This window comes from Siphateles boraxobius, unplaced genomic scaffold (genome assembly GCF_051911475.1).
Source record: "Siphateles boraxobius isolate OS27281-9 unplaced genomic scaffold, OSU_SipBor_1 26, whole genome shotgun sequence".
Taxonomy (NCBI): domain Eukaryota; kingdom Metazoa; phylum Chordata; class Actinopteri; order Cypriniformes; family Leuciscidae; genus Siphateles; species Siphateles boraxobius.
Window position 1 is genome coordinate 26,734,899 of NW_027508876.1, and position 20,675 is coordinate 26,755,573.

At 35.4% G+C, this 20,675-nt stretch overlaps 1 protein-coding gene across 8 annotated transcripts in view; it reads right to left on the reverse strand.

Moving 5' to 3' along the window:
* Positions 1-20,675, reverse strand: part of sntg1 (syntrophin, gamma 1) — a 68,582-nt gene that overhangs the window by 28,688 nt on the left and 19,219 nt on the right. For 6 of the 8 annotated variants that reach the window (XM_077245211.1, XM_077245215.1, XM_077245212.1 and 3 more), the window contains 2 exons: positions 7,826-7,980; positions 2,761-2,810 (listed from right to left, as the gene is read on the reverse strand). In XM_077245211.1, the coding sequence (XP_077101326.1) occupies positions 2,761-2,787 (27 nt within the window). In that variant the 5' untranslated portion in view covers positions 2,788-2,810; positions 7,826-7,980. The remainder of the gene's footprint in view (positions 1-2,760; positions 2,811-7,825; positions 7,981-20,675) is intronic. The other 2 variants (XM_077245217.1, XM_077245213.1) reach the window with 1 other exon arrangement.

Consider the following 20,675-nt stretch of genomic DNA (forward strand, 5'->3'; position numbering starts at 1 on the left):
TGCGCCCTCGATGCGCACTTTTGCCGAGCCGCACTAATGTTAGCTCCAGCAGACTTCTTCCCGACAGTCAAAGCGGCGTTACGTCACGAAAGTGTGGACTTGTAGGAAGACCGCGAGTGCTTAGGATGCCATCTGGGACAGGGCCATTATTTCATTACAGGATGAATCAGCGTTTCTGAATGAATCTCTTGAATGAATGATTCAGTGACCCACTCATAAATATTTCATTATTTCATTACGGGATGAATCAGCGTTTCTGAATGAACTTCTTGAATGAATGTTTCAATGACAAATACATTTTTTTAACAGTCACTTGTCGCCACCTACTGGTGTAATGACGAGATTGATACAATCTTTATTTGAAGCATCCATGTTATTTTATAAAGGTGATTTAGTGTATTTTGATCACTAGACATCAGTGTTTATATCTAAACTATATACATTTATCCCAGTAGGGATACTACTTCTGTGATAATATGAATATTTGTCAGACAGAAATAGCGATACTGTGTGGTTGAAAAGACTGTTTTAAAAGCTGTTTCATATTAATACATGATAACTAATCTCTCTGGATCAGTGGCAGCGCAAAAGCAAATCTGAATGTTCTGCTGTGATTTTGTCAAATGTTTAATACACACAGGTGTTAGAATCGAGATGGCGACCTTTTATTGATTAATCATGCAGCTCTAAAAATTTCAGCAAATTTTTTCCTGACCACAAAGTGTTGAATCTTGTATTGTACATCAAGTTTTAAAAAGCACAGCCGTGTTTGTAAATAGATAGAAACACCTCAGTCTATATACACAAGACTTATCTTCCTCTGAGCGCTCATTAATCTTCCACACATAAGCGCTCTGCCGTGTCCCCATTTCTGAGCCCGAAAGCTATTAAATTTGTGCTCTCTGCATTCAAAGTAGTCCTGTATCCCACCCCAAACTGCATCACTATAATGCAGAACACATCGAATGTCATGAATTTTAACATATTGAGAAGAACATCCAGATTAGTGGACGATCAATATTTCTCATTAGCTGATAGACATTGATATATAGGATATAAAGTACAGTCAGTCGGTCATTATCACAAATTAAATCCCAACAGGGTGGTTAAGACCACTAAATAAATAAATAAATAAATACATGGAAATGAAATATTGATTTGACTTGACATTGTTTTATAATATTGCCAGTAAATGATATTAAAGCTTCGGTTAAGAAGAAATTGTCCATTACAAATGTATGAAATAATCTGCCTAGCAACAAGTAATATTAATACTGAAGTTATCTGAGGTCATTTTCACTATAATCCATAACTAAAATGCAAGATTGCTGGATGCATTTCTAGAAACAAGAGTACGAGTTTGCAGTTTTGAGAGTCATCCCTTGAAATCAGTTAATAGTTTTACTAAGTAGAAAATATGTGGGTAACACTTTATTTTACAGTGTTCTTGTTACATGTGACATGTAGTTACTTAGTATTAACTATAAATTATGCATAATTACATGCAACTTACCCTAAACCAAACTCAATCCTAACTCTATAGTAAGTGCATGTAGTTAATTATTATTACTCAGCAATTACACTGTAACAAGTACACCTTAAAATAAAGTGTAACCCTAATTGTAATTTTAAGGTGTCCTTGTTACAGTGTAATTATACATTAAGTACTGAGTAATATTAAGTTAATAAGTGTATTTAAAATAGGGTTATGGTTAGGATTAGTTTTGTTGTGGGGTTAGTTGCATGTAATTATGCATAATTTATAGTAATTACTAACATGTGTAACAAGGAAAAGTTAACAAATATATAATAGCTTACATCATAGTGCACAATAAAACAAATAGGACATAATTTCATTTCTTTCACTTGATAAACTGTTAATAAATAATAATTATAATAATAAACAAATAATAGAACACCATTATTACATTGATTCATCATTTCAGGACAGTAGTGAGGCCATATCTCAAAATATCAGAAAAAATATTTATAAAATATCAAAGGATTTAGTAAAATGATGGCAAATTAAACTTATGATAATAATGATAGATTTTTTTGTGGGGCTTTTTACTTTCTGTAACTGCTCATGGTTACACTTTATTTCAATGGACCATTTTAGACATTCTACAAACTATAACTAACTTTGCAACCACATATCCACTAACTCTCATTAGAGTATTAGTAGACTGCAGAAGACTGTTAGTTTAGGGTTCGGGTTAGTAGAATAAGTTGACATGTAGTTGCAAAGTGACTTCTAGTCAGTAGAATTTCTGTTCATCAAAGTAAAGTGTTATTAGATATTAAGCAGACAGTCTACTAATACTCTAATGACAGTTAGTTAACATGCAGTTGCAAAGTTACTTATAGTTAGTAGAATGTCTAAAGTGGACCACCGAAATAAAGAGTAACCCAGCTCATAATCCACCTTACAATCTTCACATTAAGTCATTGTTGTCTTGAAAATTGAAAATTAACAGTATTTCAGAGAATGAAACTGTAAATCTGTTGTCTGTTAAATATCTCTGTTTTCTATAGTCTGCAAGACAGGGGAATTAAAGTACATCTAACATCTTTATTCCCCAGTGGAAAGTCAACAAATCCATTTAATTGATCGCTGTGGCCCTACCTGCCTCAACAACTTCACCAAACATTTATTTGCAGAGTTTTGTTCAACAAATAATGCTGAAAAAAATCAACTTATCAACTTCATCTGAAATAACAAAATGGTTTGAAAATAGTGGCATATAAAGCAATACCTACCTCTTCATTTGAAGTCTTGAAATCCATGTGCTAAGGTCAGAGAAACAGCCCTGCGAGAGCAAACATGAAGAAGATGTCATTAAGACAAGTTGCATTAGCAAAAGCTAAATGTTATTGACCTTCAATGATAAATGTTGTTTGCAATGAAAGTGGCATATGTGGCAAAGTAAGTAAAGAAAAATTAATGACAGATAAATGAAGATGCATTTGAAATGAATCACTGGTTGGTTCATGCAGAGCGAAGGAACTATGTCATGCATGAAAGCATACTTAGATGTGCAGAAATTTAATCAAAACTCTTCACAGCAAATTTGTTTAGACAAATTACGGCATCTGGACACGCAAAGTCAAGGAGAATGAGACTACTTGCAATGCTTTTTGATATTGTGTGGAAAAAGCTTTTTGCTAAAAACCCTAAAAGTGCTACATTTTTATTTTGTCACTCCTCTGCTAACATGTGGATTTCAGAACAGATTAACCAACCGGAAAGCAATAACCACGACTGAATACAAATGCAAATGTGGCATTTCAAGTTGCTCGGAGGCCTACTAAATAATTCAGTGAGAGTTATTGTCAAACAATATATCAGCCTGTTTGGGATGGTCTATGAACATGTACTGCAATTTCTGGTTTGCTGTACACGGTCTGCTTGAATGCTTCATTGTGCAATAAGAATACAGCATGCAAACAAACTCGATGGTCAGGGCTGGTGGTAATGTTATTAAACCAACAAGTTATAATAATATATTTGTTTATGAAGATGTAAGAATAACATGCATGTCGAACCACAGTGAATTGCATCTCTAAAGTTCAGCACAATGATCGAATTATGATCAGAATAACAATGGCGGTGGGTTCTGCTAAAAATGACTGAATGTCAATATGATAATCATGATACAAAAAGATGAATATAAAAAAAAACATATGTAGATCACATTTCATCATAAAAATATTAGTTCTGTCAAATCAATTAATCGCAATTAATCGCTTCTAGGATAAAAGTTTTTGTTCTTATAATTTATTTATATATACACTGCCGTTCAAAAATTTGGGGTCGGTAAGATTTTTAATGTTTTTAAAAGAAGTCACTTATGCTCAACAATGCTGTATTTATTTCATTAAAAATACAAAACAAACCCAGTAATATTGTGAAATATTATTAATATATAAATATTATATAATGTAAAACAGCTGTTTTCTATGTGAATATATAGTAAAGTGTGATTTATTCCTGTGATCAAAGCTGAATTTTCAGCATCATTACTCCAGTCTTCAGTGTCACATGATCCTTCAGAAATCAGTATAATATGCTCATTTGCTGCTCAAGAAACATTTATGATTATTATCAATGTTGAAAACAGTTGTGTACCATTTCTTAGAATACCATTTTTTAGTTGTGTACCACAGACTTTTTAGGATTCTTTGATGAACAGAAAGTTATAAGAACAGTATTTATTTGAAATAGAATCTTTTGTAACATTATAAATGTCTTTACTGTCACTTTTGATCAATTCAATTCCTCCTTGATGAATAAAAGTATTGATTTATTTAATTTATTTCCCCCCAAAAATAAAATAAAAATTCTTACTGACCCCAAAGTTTTGAATGGCAGTGTATATTATATATATATATATATATATATATATATATATATATATATTATGTATGCGCACCTACTTATCTATGAATATATTTATATAAATATATAAATATATATGTGTGTATATGTGTGTACACACACATATATATATAGTATATATACACACATATATTATAAAAAATGAAGCGTAGCATCAGTTCTGTCAGGTCGAGTTAGTCAAGCTCGCATCAGTGACTCTCAGCTGATCCACGTCAGCCTATAAGAATGCGACGCCTATCACTGTATACATATATGAGGTCCTTCAGTATTATCAGCAGCTATCGCGTTTCTCAGGAGCTAATGACCCTCCTCCATCCCCAGCTCCTCCTCTCGACAGTCAGGATTTGGCCTTCTGAGTGCCTTTTGAATCAATTCTCGAATTATGTTGTACTTTAAAATCTTGAATTAATGATTTCTGCTATACATTCATGTTGGTTCTGTTCTGTTTACCCTAAAGGGGAGTTATCGCTGCTCTCCTGCTCTTATCCATGCTAGGCTGCACAGAACGGCACCATACCGCCAACTGTATGCTAATCGTCAATAGTATTTGACGATAGTGGTCCTGACAGAAACATAACTTTTATGTTAGATGCGATTAATCGCAATTAATCGATTAGACAGCACTAAAAATACATACTATATTTCTTTGATTTAGAGGTGAAATACGACTCAGATGTATTGTTTGTGAGATTGTGCAACACATTTTCTGGTACACAATGATGATACTTATTTGAACAGGAAAAGTAAATCACTGGAGGCATTTCCTGCTGAATTATTTCAGTGCTACTTTATAAACGTCTTAATAATTCATAAAACAAAAAGAATCACACAGCGGTAGCTGACCACAATGCTATTGGTGTTTAGCATTAAAATGCTGCTTGTGCACTAGAACATCCTGAAGATTATTTCACAGAGGAATTACTCGTGCTATTCCATCTCCCAGAGTAGCTCAAATTAAAATCACAACCAGCGGAGCACATTTAATCAGAACAATCGCATAATTTGCACTGTCTGAAACCACTCAGCGGGGTAAATATGGAGGGATTACAGCTCTGTCCGGCTGTTTTCACCACATTTCGTCGGTATTCCAAATGCAAGGACAAGCCGGCTATTTTTCCAGCCCTTTAATCAGTGTGTTCTTTCTCTGAGAGTGGTGCTTGAATGCTAAAACGCTGGGACATCCCTCCTTAAGTGGCCTGTGCCGTAAGACACCTTCATAAGCGAGATATATTGGCAAGTCCTTAAAATCTCAATTCCTCATCATATATCAAAAATGGACAAAAAGTCGTTTCAGTGACGAACCTTGTCCTCACATGGAGTGCACTTAAGAGGAAATAGCAATCTGAGGCTCATAACGGAGAGGATATGTGTCTCCAAAGCAGAGATGGTGAGTACCTCTGAGTGCCATCTGTCAAAATGAGTTACATGCCCATTTAAAACCTCCGAGCTGAAGGAGATGTCGCGGATCGCTCAGAATTTCCACCACGGATCGATTCCAGCTTAGAAAATCCTGGCAGAATACACAAGGCCTTCAGAGAGCGCCTTTATGAATAATTCATTGGTGTGGCAAGAACGAGTGTTCCCTAATAAACATCTCTATGAGGTCTACAGGTTGCGTGGCATCTGCAGCTTCCTTCACACGGACAGAGAAAAGCCAATCAGTTTAACGTGTGGCTAATGAAATCTCTCTTGTCATCTATCAAAGATGTGGCAGAGATATAAATGCAGAAGGATGCTCAATAGTTTGTTATAATGTAGAACATTTAAAAAATATTCCATTATGTTTTTATTGATTTGATGAAGCTGGAATCTGCTTTCATAGTGGCCTAAGGCAGTCACTGAGGCACTCTTTGGCTATAGAAACTAATAAACCAACATTACATGTCACCAACAATGATAAAAGACACAATATAACACAGACAAATTTAGTTTTATAAAATTTTAGTACCCTACTGAAGCCATAAAAATGGCACAAAACACGTTTAAGTCATAGTTCGCCCCCTCAAAAATGAGGATATTTTGTTTCGTGACATTTTTTTTATTCCAATGAAGCACATTCCTCCCTAAATTCTCATTACCACGATGCATTCAGACATTTTCACTTTTTATTTTGTAATTCTTATTATTTTTAATGGTGATTTTCTTTAGATTCTTCTTACTCTGACAAAGAAAATGTTTTAAATGGTTTTAAAAATCTAAATCAGCACATTTGCTCACAATGAGAATGGGGGCTTATGCTTATTTGTGATAAAATAATTTCACAAAACAAAAGTTCTTGTACAAATAATGGCTTTTCTATAAACCAGCATCATGAGATACACCTTCAAACATAATCACTTTTTATTTTTATAAAACTATTACCATGTATCACTGTTACAGTACTGGTTTATTTAAAAAGAACACCACACGCTGCACAGCTAAAAATCAATATGAAGGTCATTCCTATACATTCAGAGCTCATTAAATTGCATTTGCAGTGGCTTACGACCCAAAATAGAAATGTTGTTGAGTGTTCTTCAACATGACACCATCATTTACTATGTGTTGTTTCTATGCTTTGCTCTCTCTTAGTATAATGCTTGGCATTCAGATTGTACACAGTTTCACACTGACTCACTCGCTTTGCCATTCTGTGAAAATGAGATGTGATTTGCATGTTAACAGGCCGGTGCGGTATGGCGGGGTTTTTTTTCATCTGCAACATTATTTTAATGCAGGCACCTCATCAGTTGGGCGTCTCAGAACAATTCTTTCTGGGAGATGTCTCTAAAAATGAATGGCAGAAAGAAGCTTTCTGCAGTGTGATGAAATACAGCAATGCTCTAAGTTTCAGAGCCTAATATGTTGTCTAATAACATGAGAGTAAATTTAATTAAGCTAAAATCTCAAAGTAAAACAAGAAGCTGTGAAACTCTCTGACTCTTCCATCCACATAGGGGTATTCTCTGATTTTATTGTTATTTTTATTTTGTATGCATTGCATTTTTATTCCTATGTCTCGGTTTCATTTTTATGTGCAGCACTTTCAATTACCATTGTGTAAGAAATGTGCTATATAAATAAACTTGCCTTGCCTAAAATATTCAGGAAGGAACAATGACAATTACCAATCATTCCAAACCAGTACGACTATTTGGAACACTAAAGCAGATGCTGGCGTTGCCCTTTTCCACACAACAAATGGTTATAGATGCTGTCAAGCTTCAATAAGGAGAAAAACGGCACCATAAAAGTACCATAAAGTAGCCACCGTAGCACTCAAAACTCAGAGGAAAGACAATCATAGCAGTTTGGAATTACAAAATGGTGAGTAAATGATGACAATGTCGTTTTTATCTCCGATGAACTATTGCTTTAAGATCACCTACTCAGCAAATGGGTCGATTTGTCAAGCCTCAGCGAGAGGCCTGGGTATTTTAGGCTTACCTCCAGGGAAAGATCTTCAGCACAGCAAGCATGGAGGTCAAGCCATGGGGAAGGAGGCAGGGGAGGCTTGTTCAGGACTGATGTTTTTCTTTTCTTCCTTCCTTTAATCCAGTAAGGGGTTTTGGCCCTCAGGCCAAGCCAGAGTCATGCAGCTGCTGGAGTACAAGTACTTTGTTAGGATGGCCAGTCGATAATTGTGGTTGATTAGTTTATCTAAAGTTTTACTTACATATATTTTTGCTCTTTTTAGCATCAGAAACTGAATTAGTATGACAGCAACATGCTGTGCTTTCACTGTTAAGACAGTTTGCACGGTAAAAGCTTTTCTAAAATATCTCCTGCTGCTAAAATCATACAGAGAGTAATTTTTTTAATGATTTTAAATTTGTTAAAGAGCCATATTTTTTAAAAGCGTTGTGCTTTTAAGTCAAAAACAAAAGAAAATTCAGTTTCAATTCGAAGTGCACAGTCCATGGCCGTAGCCGGCTATGAGGTCACCATAACCTCTGTATTTTTCCGGGGTCTATGTAATAAAGGTTGTGAAATAATTGCCTAATATAGTAACAACTCTACTTTAGTGCTGCACCAAGTTCTTCTCATCTGAGCTGCCTCATTGGTCTGTCACTGCTCTTCAATGTCAAAATATGTGAGATGACCAATCAAATCGAAGTAGGCGGCTTTCACAGAAACTGCTGAGTGCGAATTCCAGCGCGACGTTTCTGTTGTTAACGGTAATAAAGCGCAAGATAACATGTAAGTACTGTAGCTAAACTAAACATTTCATACTTGACAGCTGTTTTAGGATAAATGTTAAACGACCAACAAAAATAATCAGGCAAACTTATAAACTTTTGTCTAATTGGCCTAATTTACATGGTTCATGTAATGTATTAACTCTCATTGTGAGAGGGCAAGAAACATTAACAAAGCCGTTTTCATCACATTAGGCATAAGATTAATAATGAATGTGTACATATTGTAAATGAATTTAAACTAGTTACCTAGCTTTCCTGGTAGCCTTCAGTAAAATCCCTCATCTGAGAAAATTATTCATGAATGAAACATATATATCAGTTGACCCTATATTTTCTTCACTGACACAGATGGAAATGAAAAGACCATCAGTCAAAGCTCAGCTTTAGGAGGGGAAGAGACAGGGCAAGATAAGGAGAAAGAGTGATGGAGATGAGGAGAGAGCAGGAATTGACAAATAATCTACTGCCCACTGACATGGTTTTAAAGCTTGTTGTCCAATAAACATCTTAAAATGCACATAGTATATCAGAGAAATCAAAAAATACTCTTTAAAGCAGTAGTTCACCCAAAAAACTTAAAAATCTCATTTGCATGTTGTTTCATTCTTACTTGAAACATTACATAAGATGAGACGATAACAGAATGTTTTATTACATTTGCAGTATCGGCTGATTATAAGTAACTTAGAAATTCTGTTATGAATAACTTTTGTGTTACATGGGAGGATTATTGAAAAGAGCTATTGAAAAGAGCTTCAAAAGACATGAGGGGGAATAAATTATGGTGAAAGTATACGTTTATGCGTGAACTACTTTTAAATGGAGAAGATATTAAAAAAAACACTGAACATTTTCAATGTTTTAAGAAGTTTCAAACAGCTGTTCTATGAGTTATTTTGGTCTCTACATGTGAAAATAAAACACATAGTAAATAACGCATTGCTGCTTTCTAGAGAATGCATCAATCCCCCAATTGTAATGGTTTTATCTTTTCCTCAGGACTTTGAAAAGAAATATTGAATCCTGGTAATTGCATTTAGTGGCCAACACTGAGAGCGAAGCAATCTAAAACAATTTACATCACTTCCATTGTGAGCCTCATCAATTTCTTACTTGTTCCCTGAGAGAGAGATTTTGAAGACACAAAGCACACAGTCAATACAGTCAAATTAAAACGGCGGGCTTCCAACACGACTAGCCCTTTAGATTCATAATGTTAGTGCATGATTGCTTCCAAACTATTCAGCTCCTAAACAGTGTGCTAGTTTAAGAGCATTATCTGCAGGAACAGCACAAGCATTAAACTATTACATCTGAAAGCAGTCCGGTTAAGTAGCTGTGGATCAGGTCCAAAAAAAGTAACAAGACGTATGTTTTTGTAAATTGCCTCCTGCCTCAACTCAGAATTGGAGATTGTGGAGGTTTATTTTTTATTATAACATAATGCAATGTGATCTCCCATCCTGAGGCTTATTCATCCATGGCTATTCTGTGTGCTTTCTATGCTGAGCACTACTTCACACATTTCATTTCCCTACCCCATGATTTCCTTTCTGAAACGTCTAAAATAAAACCATTAAAACCGCATTATGCATGACTGACTCATTTCATTTTGCTTCATATGTGCGTGTGTCATTACAGCAGCTGGGACATGTAATAGCTGTAAATGTGGGAAATAGAAACATCTCGCCGTGTCCTCGTCCATTAGTGAACTATCTTGTCCGGCTAATCTTCTGCGTTTTTCTCTGGCTGACATCTTTAACCTTTCCTTTGATAAAACACCACAATTGTTACTACAACTGGGCTTTTGCGGTATTGCCGACTCCGTCGGTCACAGTGAACGGGGAACTCAACAAGTGTACTTATCACCATCATAATGGCCAGACCTTTGGGCCGCCACAAAGGCTATTCATTTCTGCCAGACCCTGGTGCAACAGCAGCTCAAAGTGCTTAATTTTTAAAGATCCAGACTAAATTACTGAAAAAAGCACCAGCAGTAACTGTGGAACTGTATTTGATAAATGCAACTGCACATAAAAACACACTGGCTGAGTTTGAAAGCTTAGGCCTCTCAGGCAATGACTTTGCAGGCAGTGTTTGCGCTCGAAGGTACTTCACAAAACAGATTTCAGACCGACTTCTGAGGCAGCATAATGGTTTATTGATCTACAAAAAAAATAGACAGAGCTTTAGTGTTAGCTAAGTGAATATTTACTTACCACAATACTAAATTCTCCATAGAAATGGGAGCAAAATTGGAAAAGGTTGGTCAAATTTTTTTACATTTTTAGTCTTTAGCTCAACTGTCACGGAATGAGACACACAGGATTGTGGGATATAGGCAGCGAAGGACACATCGATGCTGCCTTCAAAAATCGATCAGTGGTGCATTTCGAGGGGTTTAGTCCAAATTTTCTGAAGAGACTTGATCACTTTATATGATGAACAGATTAAATTTAGGCTTTTATTCACGTTTAAACATTGATCAACAAACATAAACAGAGCCTAAACTGAACCTGCTTGACGTGCGAGAACAAACCTCATACTGGAGCTCAAACGTGATGCGTAACACGAGAATGAACCTCATTGGTTCTCGCACGTCAAGCGAACATGCTTGAGCTTCTGTTTACCACAACTGATGTGTGCGTTGATGAATGTTTATATGTGAATAAAAGCCTAAGTTCAATCTGTTCATCATATAAAGCGATCGAATCTCTTCAGAAAATTTAGACTAAAATTCATATGGATTAGTTTTATGATCTCTTTATGAACTTTTTGAAGATTCAAACTGGTAGTTGTGTAGCTGTCAATGGAGGGACAGAAAGCGCTCAGATTTCATCAAAAAGATCTTCATTTGTGTTCTGAAAATGAACGATATGAGGGTGAGTAATTAATGACAGAATTTTTATTTTTGGGGGAACTATCCATTTAAAGGATTAGTTCACCCAAAAATGAAAATTCTGTCAGTATTTACTCACCCTCATGTTGTTCCAACCCAGTAAGACCTTCGTTCATCTTCGGAACATAAATTAAGATATTTTTGATTAAATCTGAGAGCTGGATCCCTCCTCCATAGACTTCTAAGGGATTGACACTTGCCAGCCCCGAAAAGTTATTAAAGACATCGTTAAAATAGTCCAAGTGATTACAGTGGCTCAATCTTAAGTTTATCAAGCGACGAGAATACTTTTTGTGCGCAAAACCCCCCCAAAATAACGACTTTATTTCAACTATTTATTTCCTTCTCTGTGGGCCTCGAGTGAGTTCACGTAGTTTAACAGCGAAGTGCTTCTGTGTTGTACGTCACAAGCATCACACACATGACCAGCGTCGGCCAATAGTGAGCCTACGTGTGACGTACAACCACAGAGAAGGAAATAAATAGTTGAAATAAAGTCGTTATTTTGGGGGTTTTTTGCGCACAAAAAGTATTCTCGTCGTTTGATAAACTTAAGATTGAGCCACTGTAGTCACTTGGACTATTTTAACGATGTCTTTAATAACTTTTCGGGGCTGGCAAGTTTCAATCCCTTAAAAGTCTATGGAGGAGTGACCCAGCTCTCAGATTTAATCAAAAATATCTTAATTTATGTTCCGAAGATGAACGAAGGTCTTACTGGGTTGGAACAACATGAGGGTGAGTAAATACTGACAGAATTTTTCATTTTTGGGTGAACTATCCCTTTAAGTCTTTTAGTTTGTCAAGAGATTTAAAGCAGCGTTTATGAAGAGTGTGCATGTGCCTACGTGCTCTAGTAGCTACGTAAGAACAAGCCTATGACTGAATCTGGAAATAAAGTAAAATAGCTGAGAAATAAGAGAATTAGTCCTCAGATGCCATGTCCGTTATTTTAGCAAGAAATATGGCATTAATTAGATCTCAAACAGATTAATTAAAATAATTTATTACTCCACCACCTGTGTGACATCATTAATCAATGTGGTTGGACGACAAATTTGCGACAATACGGTTTCGGGAAACCGTCGTGACTAGCTAGTTGATTTCATCAATGATGCATCATACTATGACAATTAAGCAGATAGTTAAGTTTACTGTTTACTTTCACTTGAGACATAACCGGCTGAGTTTACATAAATAGTCCACAAGATGGCCATTTTGACATAATTGTGTGTGTATTCGACTATTCAAGTGCAATAAGACGTGAAAGAGAACTGAATTTGCAATCGCAGATACAGAAAAATCTCTAACGATAGACATTTTATACCAGCGGTAACGATATGGTCCTACCACCCAGCCCTAGCAAGTCGTTTTTTGGGAAACACACCCCAGATGAAGGTATCTCAGGACAGGATGTAGACCCAGTATTGCATTCAGACATGCCTTGTTACCTTCCTACCTCCGTATGGCAGCATTTTTTTCACCTTTCAGATGCAGCTACTCTCAAATAGACATTGCGGAATGTAACCATATATGCAGTTAATATTTCCTTAAGGAATGAATTTAATATTCCCACGAACACCCACACACACATACACTCAAACAAGAAGTCAAGCGGCTTGCTCGCCACGCTGCTGTCTGTGATGCTGATGCCCTATGAAGGTCGATGTTTTTCACCTAAGCAGGTGACTGAACACACTCTCATGAGATGTAAGCCAGAAAACCACATTTTATCAGTGCATTTCACAGCCAAGACACGGAGAGAGCAAACACGCTCACACTGCTCTGGGCACCGGGCATTTCCACTGCCTGGAAGCGAGGAAAAATCACACTGCTGTGTCACGGCACAAACTGATTTTCAACCGTAGTGTTTGTTCAAATAACATGGTTGTTTTCTATACGATATTATGCATAAAATGAGCTTATATTGGCTAAATTATATTGCTAGATATGTTCACATTGCTTTATTTCAGCATTTCATTTCATGCAATAAAGGATTCAAAGCTTATTTTAGCTATTAGAGTCTCACAGCCTTTTTACCCTGCAAAAGATACTACAATGGATTTTTGAACATGTTTCATATCATTGTTTAAAACTATCATGTCAATAAATATAATATGCAAAATGTTCGTTATGTTTCGTCTATAATATGTGTATAATAAATCAGATGAAGTTATGTAGATGCAATTCTCCTAGCATCTTCATCGTTGTGCATGCTAGAAGCCACATGTTACATAAATAAGTCTGCAATTGAATGTCAAATAATATGATCTCTATAATATAATTCAATGTAATATAATATAATAAAAAAACTTTTTAATTATCTTATATAATAATATTAATGGACCCTAGTCTGAAATTTAATGCAAGGTAATATGACAAAAAGTATAGTCTTATAAATTTTAAAAAATGAAAATATAAAATTTTGCTAGATTTATTATCTTTGGAATCACATCATCACAGTCTGCGAAAAGGGTCCATCATTAGTAATGATAAATAATATTTAATAATATAATGTAAACATTTCTCACCATTTACTTCTAAGACCAAGTTACTTGAGCTACAAAATCCACAATAATTTTATAGTGCTGTACTTGTATCTTACTGTGTCAATGATTGTCTTATTTGTTTCTTTCATAAGGAAAATTTTAGGAGAAACATCTGAAACAATGTTGAAGCATTAACTGAGATCTCAATATGTCTCTTGCTATGAAAGATCTAAAAAAATTACAATAATCCAATAATTTGGTCTATGAATCCAATACAACATGATTCCACTAAGGAATTGCTAAAGAAATAAACACATTTGAGGATCTCGCCTCAAACTTTACAGCTTGAAATAATGCCCAGATAGAAATGTCACACGGACTCAGATTTGTTAGGCCTGATCAAGTGTTTACCAGCTTTCTGGACACTGTTGCACTGTTGAACACGCTTAGGGCGAGCAATGCAAAGGTCATTGCAGAGTCTGGGCATGACGTTACGCTTGATTAAATTTTCATCCTAGCTTCATCCTTTCACATTATCCTGCTCTGACATCTCATTGCCAAAAGCAACCTTGTCCTGCCCGCTGGGCGGGTCTCTGTTTAGCCCTCATTAGTTAATACACCAGCGAGACCCGCTGGCCTACATCGCCACAACAAACCACATCTACTTAGTGGCAACAATGCGAATGAGGCTCGATAAAATAGCGAATGGTAGATTTATAGACTCAAGTCCTGACCTCTCTCTCCGTGACGGATGACTTTTGGCGAGGCAGTGTTTGAAAGTACAGAGGAGGTGCTAGAAGAAACATAATGGACACATGAGACTCATTACACCAAACAAAGATGGGCAACTAATTACTGCCGCTGTCAAATAGCAGACCGAGCCGTATCGTTATTCAAGACCAAGACAAAGTTTGGTTTGTTTATGAGTTAACAGTCTCTCTGCTCAATTGTCAGCGAGACCAGCCCATTAAAAACAGAATAAATTATCTGTGTCGACAAGAGACTAACTGGCACATATTAGTAAACATGATGAGCGTCGCTGAGGCGGATAACTCGCATTTCCGATGACAATCAAGATGAATATTTATATGCATAGACCTAATTTTGTAATGGATGCAGGTAACAACTGACACAGAATTGAGAATTTGAAATCTTATAGAAACACTAGCAAAAATGAACCATGTTTTTGAACGTGCATATAGTAGTAACATTGTGATATTTTAATATGTAATCACTGCACAAGGAATCGTATGTAAACAAACACAGACACGCCTTTGTTAATAATCACTTATCATCTGATCTTATCAATGATAAAACGTTCATCATTATAAAAGATAAAAATAAGAGACAACAGTCCAGTCCACTTGTCTGTTTTTGTTTCAGACAGACCATCGCTGTACATTAGTGGCGGAGAGTCTTCAGTGACTCTTTCTGTATGATACATATTTATGCCAGCAGGTGTCTTTATGAGTGAATCATTTGAATTATTAATTCAACCGTTTTGTTTAAATTACAGATTCATTCAGGAACAAAACAGGGCCGCGTTTCCCAAAAGCATTTTGAACGAAGTTGATTGTAGAGAACATTGGTGCTCAACTCACAATGCTTTTGGGAAACACAGCCCAGGTCTTTATGAGTCATTGAATCATTCATTTAACCAATCTGTTTAAAAACGCAGCGTTTTATTCAGCGATTTATTCAGAAACGAAACAAGTAATGATTCATTAAATGAAGTTCAAAACATAGGTTCGGGAGGAGCCTAAATATTCAGTCCTGTCAATCCTCATTACGAGCATACTATATAAACAGCAGTTACCACGTCGTCCCATTGACAAATTCTTCCCACAACCCTCCTCTTTTCCTTCTCCTCCAGTAAATTATCTCTATCCTCTTATGCGTAATTCCATCATGGGGGGGTTTTAACTCGGAGCTCAAGCCTCGGGTTCGAGCCTCCTCCAAGGACAGCAAGCCAAGTTGGTTTACTATTAACCTTCAAGGTTGAATGGGCAGGCGAACTAGTAAACTTAACCAAAATGTCCAAAATCAATATTTTGAATTTGCTGTCTAATTTTAGTTTAATTATTAGTAATTTTGTTATGTGCTTCTGTCATTTTTATTAATTTGTTTTAAATATTAATAGCCTTTTTAGGTTTTAATATGTCGATTTTATTCATATATTATTTTTTATTATATTGTTTTATATTATTAAAATTAATAAAAATGTTTTTAATAGTTTTAGTTAATGAAAATAGTCATGTTCCAAACACTTGATTAATTCAGGAACGAAACAAGTAATCATCAAATCATTAAAGCAACTTATTCGATCAAAACTGCTGATTCATTCAGTCAATATAGATCTGGTTTACAATCTCAAATGGTGTAAGCCACTGTAAATTATTTATGTAAAATTTTATTTATTTATGTAAATATATTATTTTACATACTTCCTACTTTTGGTTTATTACATTATTTAAACAGACTGAAGCAAAGAACACTGTCAGAACCTCTAAATTTCATGTAATTTTGTATTATTGTACCCTGATATTTCTTTATTATACAGAATAAATAAATATCAGGGTGTTATACAGAATACTGATCAAGCCATTTGTGGTCTGATTTGTGATTATCAAGGAACAATAACTTGTCAATAATATACTATAAACTACAATTAGTAGTCATTGTGCATGTGACAGGTTCCATGGCAATGAAGAAATTTACAGAAAGAAATGAGTTCACATTTCAGGTCCAGTGCACAAAGACTGAAAAAACTCAATGACGCTCGTTGCTAAAAACTGCTGCGCTGCCCTTGAATGCTGTACTTAACCCTCAGCCGCTTAAGAGATGCTGAACTTAGCATCCATGCAGTTGTGAATGAGAAAGCAAAGAGAATTTATTATTCATGACCCATTACTTTATATTCTCACCACCTGGTCACTCAATCTGGATGCATGAAACCCCACACGGACGATGCTGAGCTTAATGACGATGGAAACCTTGAACGGCACCTCATTCTAAAACCAATCACGTCTCTAAAGGTGCTGCATCATTTCGAGGCATTCCGAGGGGCGGTACTGTGTTTGTGGAAACACCCATTCTCAAGCCAATCAAATTTAAAGATCAGAAATCAGTTCAACAACCACAGAGCATGACAAAACGGGTCTATTCTAGCAACCAAACAGTTTAAACATGAAGTATCAGCCAAGAAACAAGAATAATCTGGCAACAAAAGGCTGAGCTTATTATTGTGTGCACTTGACAAGACTGAATTAGCATGACTGCTTGAAGCTATTGTTCATTTTGACTTTGACTATCCTTGCATGCATGCAAACACATTACACGTTCTGAAACAACCATATGGTCCATGACAATCTGCATCCGAATAAAAAAACACGCATTGTAACACGCTTTACGGCTCAGTGAGAGTGTAGACGCATGCAGAGTTTGATTAATATTTCAGTAAAAAAAAAAAAAAAAATTCAAGAAAGATTTTTACAGTTCTGCATGTTGTATTTTTCTCCTTCATATTCCAACATTATTCTAGAGGAGAGTAGGGAAAGATGTGTCACTTTTACTTAAGTTAACCCCTTAGTCAAGAAGAAATTCCATAAAATAAATACACCTAATTATATTTCTAGATGTATTCTATCAACTGATTGAAGAAAGCATCTTTAGTAAAGGACCATAGAAATGCAAAACATTTTTTTTTTTACCCACATGAGGAGAAAGCCATGTAATATTAAAGATTAACTGAAATTCACATTTTTCATTTTAACTGAAGATACACTGATGTTTGGAGAAAATTTTTTACATTTAGTATAGTCCGATGCATATTCCAATTTTAATGTCTTATTTTAATGCACATTATTCACAGACAGATTTTTAAAAAATTATATTCAAATATTATAATTTTTTTAATATACAGACTATTTTATTGTAGCGAGAACGATTGTCGACATTTTGCATCAGTATTTGTATTAATATTTCATCACTATTAATTTAGCTACCGACACAACTTACCCCACAGCTACCACTTTAGGAAAATTATTTATTTAATAATTCATGGCTTTAGCCACCTTTAGCTAAAGAATATGTGCGTTTTAAACAGTGCCAATTCATCAGCATGTATCATACATGTTTGCTGTGAAATAATGCACTTTACCTGCATGGCAGAAAATTTACTGGGATACAAAAAAAGCATAAAAACACTTTTCATATGTGCATTTTTGTGCAAAAAATAAACACAGTTTGTCTGATTAATGGGGTGACGCAGCTTACCCACAGACACATTATACCCAAATTTTCCTTACACCACATGGCCAAAAGTAAATGTACATTCAAACATCAGACCTAAATGTGCTTATTGAACATTTAAGCTCAAAATCATGCACATTAACAGTGAGCTGATCCTCAAATTGCTGTTATTACCCTCTTCAGAGAAGGCTTTCCACTAGATGTTGGAAAATGGATGAAGGGATTTGTGGTTGGCGTTTCAAGTCATTCCAGAGGTTTTCAGGTCTCAGTAACTCATGTTTTATTGATCACAATTTATGTTTGGGAATGGCTGTTCATTAGTTTTTACATACAGTATTCAGTGCTTATTCAAAATAATGTTCATGCAAGACATTTTTGATTGATATACCAGTTGTTATATTCTATTTAATTACATTACTAACGGCAATGTTGCATAAAAGTACGCACACTATTTAGCCTGGAGAGCACCAGCATCAAAGCACACCATTATCCTCATATCGCTCTTATACCCACCCCATCATTTTCATTGTTCCTGCATGCGTTCTTTTAAGCTTGTTCCGCAGAAATCACTGCTGTTACAAAAGCCTCGCCATCTGTCCCATCACATTTTACAAGAAATGTCTCCTTGATGCTTCCGCTGCCTAATGGATCAAAAGAGCACTTGTCTGGTACTATTCAGGGTACGCTGGGTAACCTTGAATGCTGCCACCGCTGCGATTGCAAGTGAGACAAAACGATAAACCGCGCACTGCAGGCATGAGCAAAGATTTGCCGGGTGCCTTCCTGCCACTTACAGTGACAACGGGATTCGGGTGGATCTCTTTTAGGAAAGCACTGATGGGTCTGAAGCAGCTACATCCATGAAGCAGAGAGATGACTCTAATACAAATAGAGATGCAGTCAAATAAAACACACAATTCTGATATGCAGCAGATATCAAAAATTGTATATTCATGTATATGAATATTTATAGCATGTATCAAGCTGCAATAAATTATTTTGAGAAATCATTTCTACACTCTTAAAAATAAAGATTCCAAATGGGTTTTTACACGGATGCCGTAGAAGAACCATTTTGGGTTTCCAAAAAAAACTTTCTGCCAACGGTTCTAAACAAAACCATTTAAACCATCTAAAGAATTCTATATCAGTTTCTAGAAACTTAAAGGTTCTATCACTCACTTCACATAAAGAGCATTTGAGGGGTTGCCATCATGGGATCATTTTAGGACTTTAGTTTGAATTTATTAAAGGGTTAGTTCACCCAAAAATGAAAATTCTGTCATTAATTACTCACCCTCATGTGTACAAACCTGTAAGACTTTCGTTCATTTTCAGAACACAAATGAAGATCTTTTTGATGAAATCTGAGCGCTTTCTGTCCCTCCATTGACAGCTACACAACTACCAGTTTGACGCTTCAAAAAGTTCATAGAGATCGTAAAACTAATCCATATGAGTTGAGTGGTTTAGTCCAAAATTTTCTGAAGAGATAATACATCACTTTATATGATTTTTTTATGTGAGCTTTTATTAACATATAAACATTCATCAACGCACACATCAGTTGTGGTAAACAGAAGCTCAAGCATGTTCGCTTGACGTGCGAGAACCAATGAGGTTCATTCTCGTGTTACGCATCACATTTGAGCTTCAGCATGAGGTTTGTTCTTGCATGTCAAGCAGGTTCGGTTGACCTTCTGTTTATGTTCCCTGATCAATTTTTAAACGTGTATAAAAGCCTAATTTTAATCAGAAAATTTGGACTAAACTGCTCATTTCATATAAATTAGTTTTACGATCTTTTTATGAACTTTATGAAGTGGTAGTTGTGTAGCTGTCAATGAAGGGACAGAAAGCGCACAGATTTCATCTAAAAGATCTTCATTTGTGTTCCGAAGATGAACGAACGTCTTATGGGTTTGGAACGACATGAGGGTGAGTGATTAATAACAGAATTTTCATTTTTGGGTGAACTAACCCTTTAATTTGGTTTCAGTTCATTTTAAATGTAATTACATTACATTAATTAAACATCTCGTATACTTTATCACAAGAAAAAATAAAGAAATAATCTGTTAAACACGAAAGTGCTATGCAATCATTTAAAACATATATCAGTATATAGAACCTTTTTGGCTTAAAGAGGTTTTTTTGCACTATAAAGTACCTTTTGTCGAGTGGAAAGGTTTCACGAATGTTAAAGGTTCTTCATGGAACCAAAAATGCCCATAAATAACATTTATTTTTAGAGTGTATGGATGTTCATAAAGGCATAAAATACCTCTTATTCGGTGCAAAAGAAAATCTATTTTTGTTTCTTATACTCTCTTGACAAGACAAATTCTCAGCTCCCTAATTCTGTCTATATATATTTTTTGGGTGGGTTGATCACTATAACTTAGAATTTTGCTAACTTGCTGTTTTATGGCACTATAGCTTACCATAAAACACAA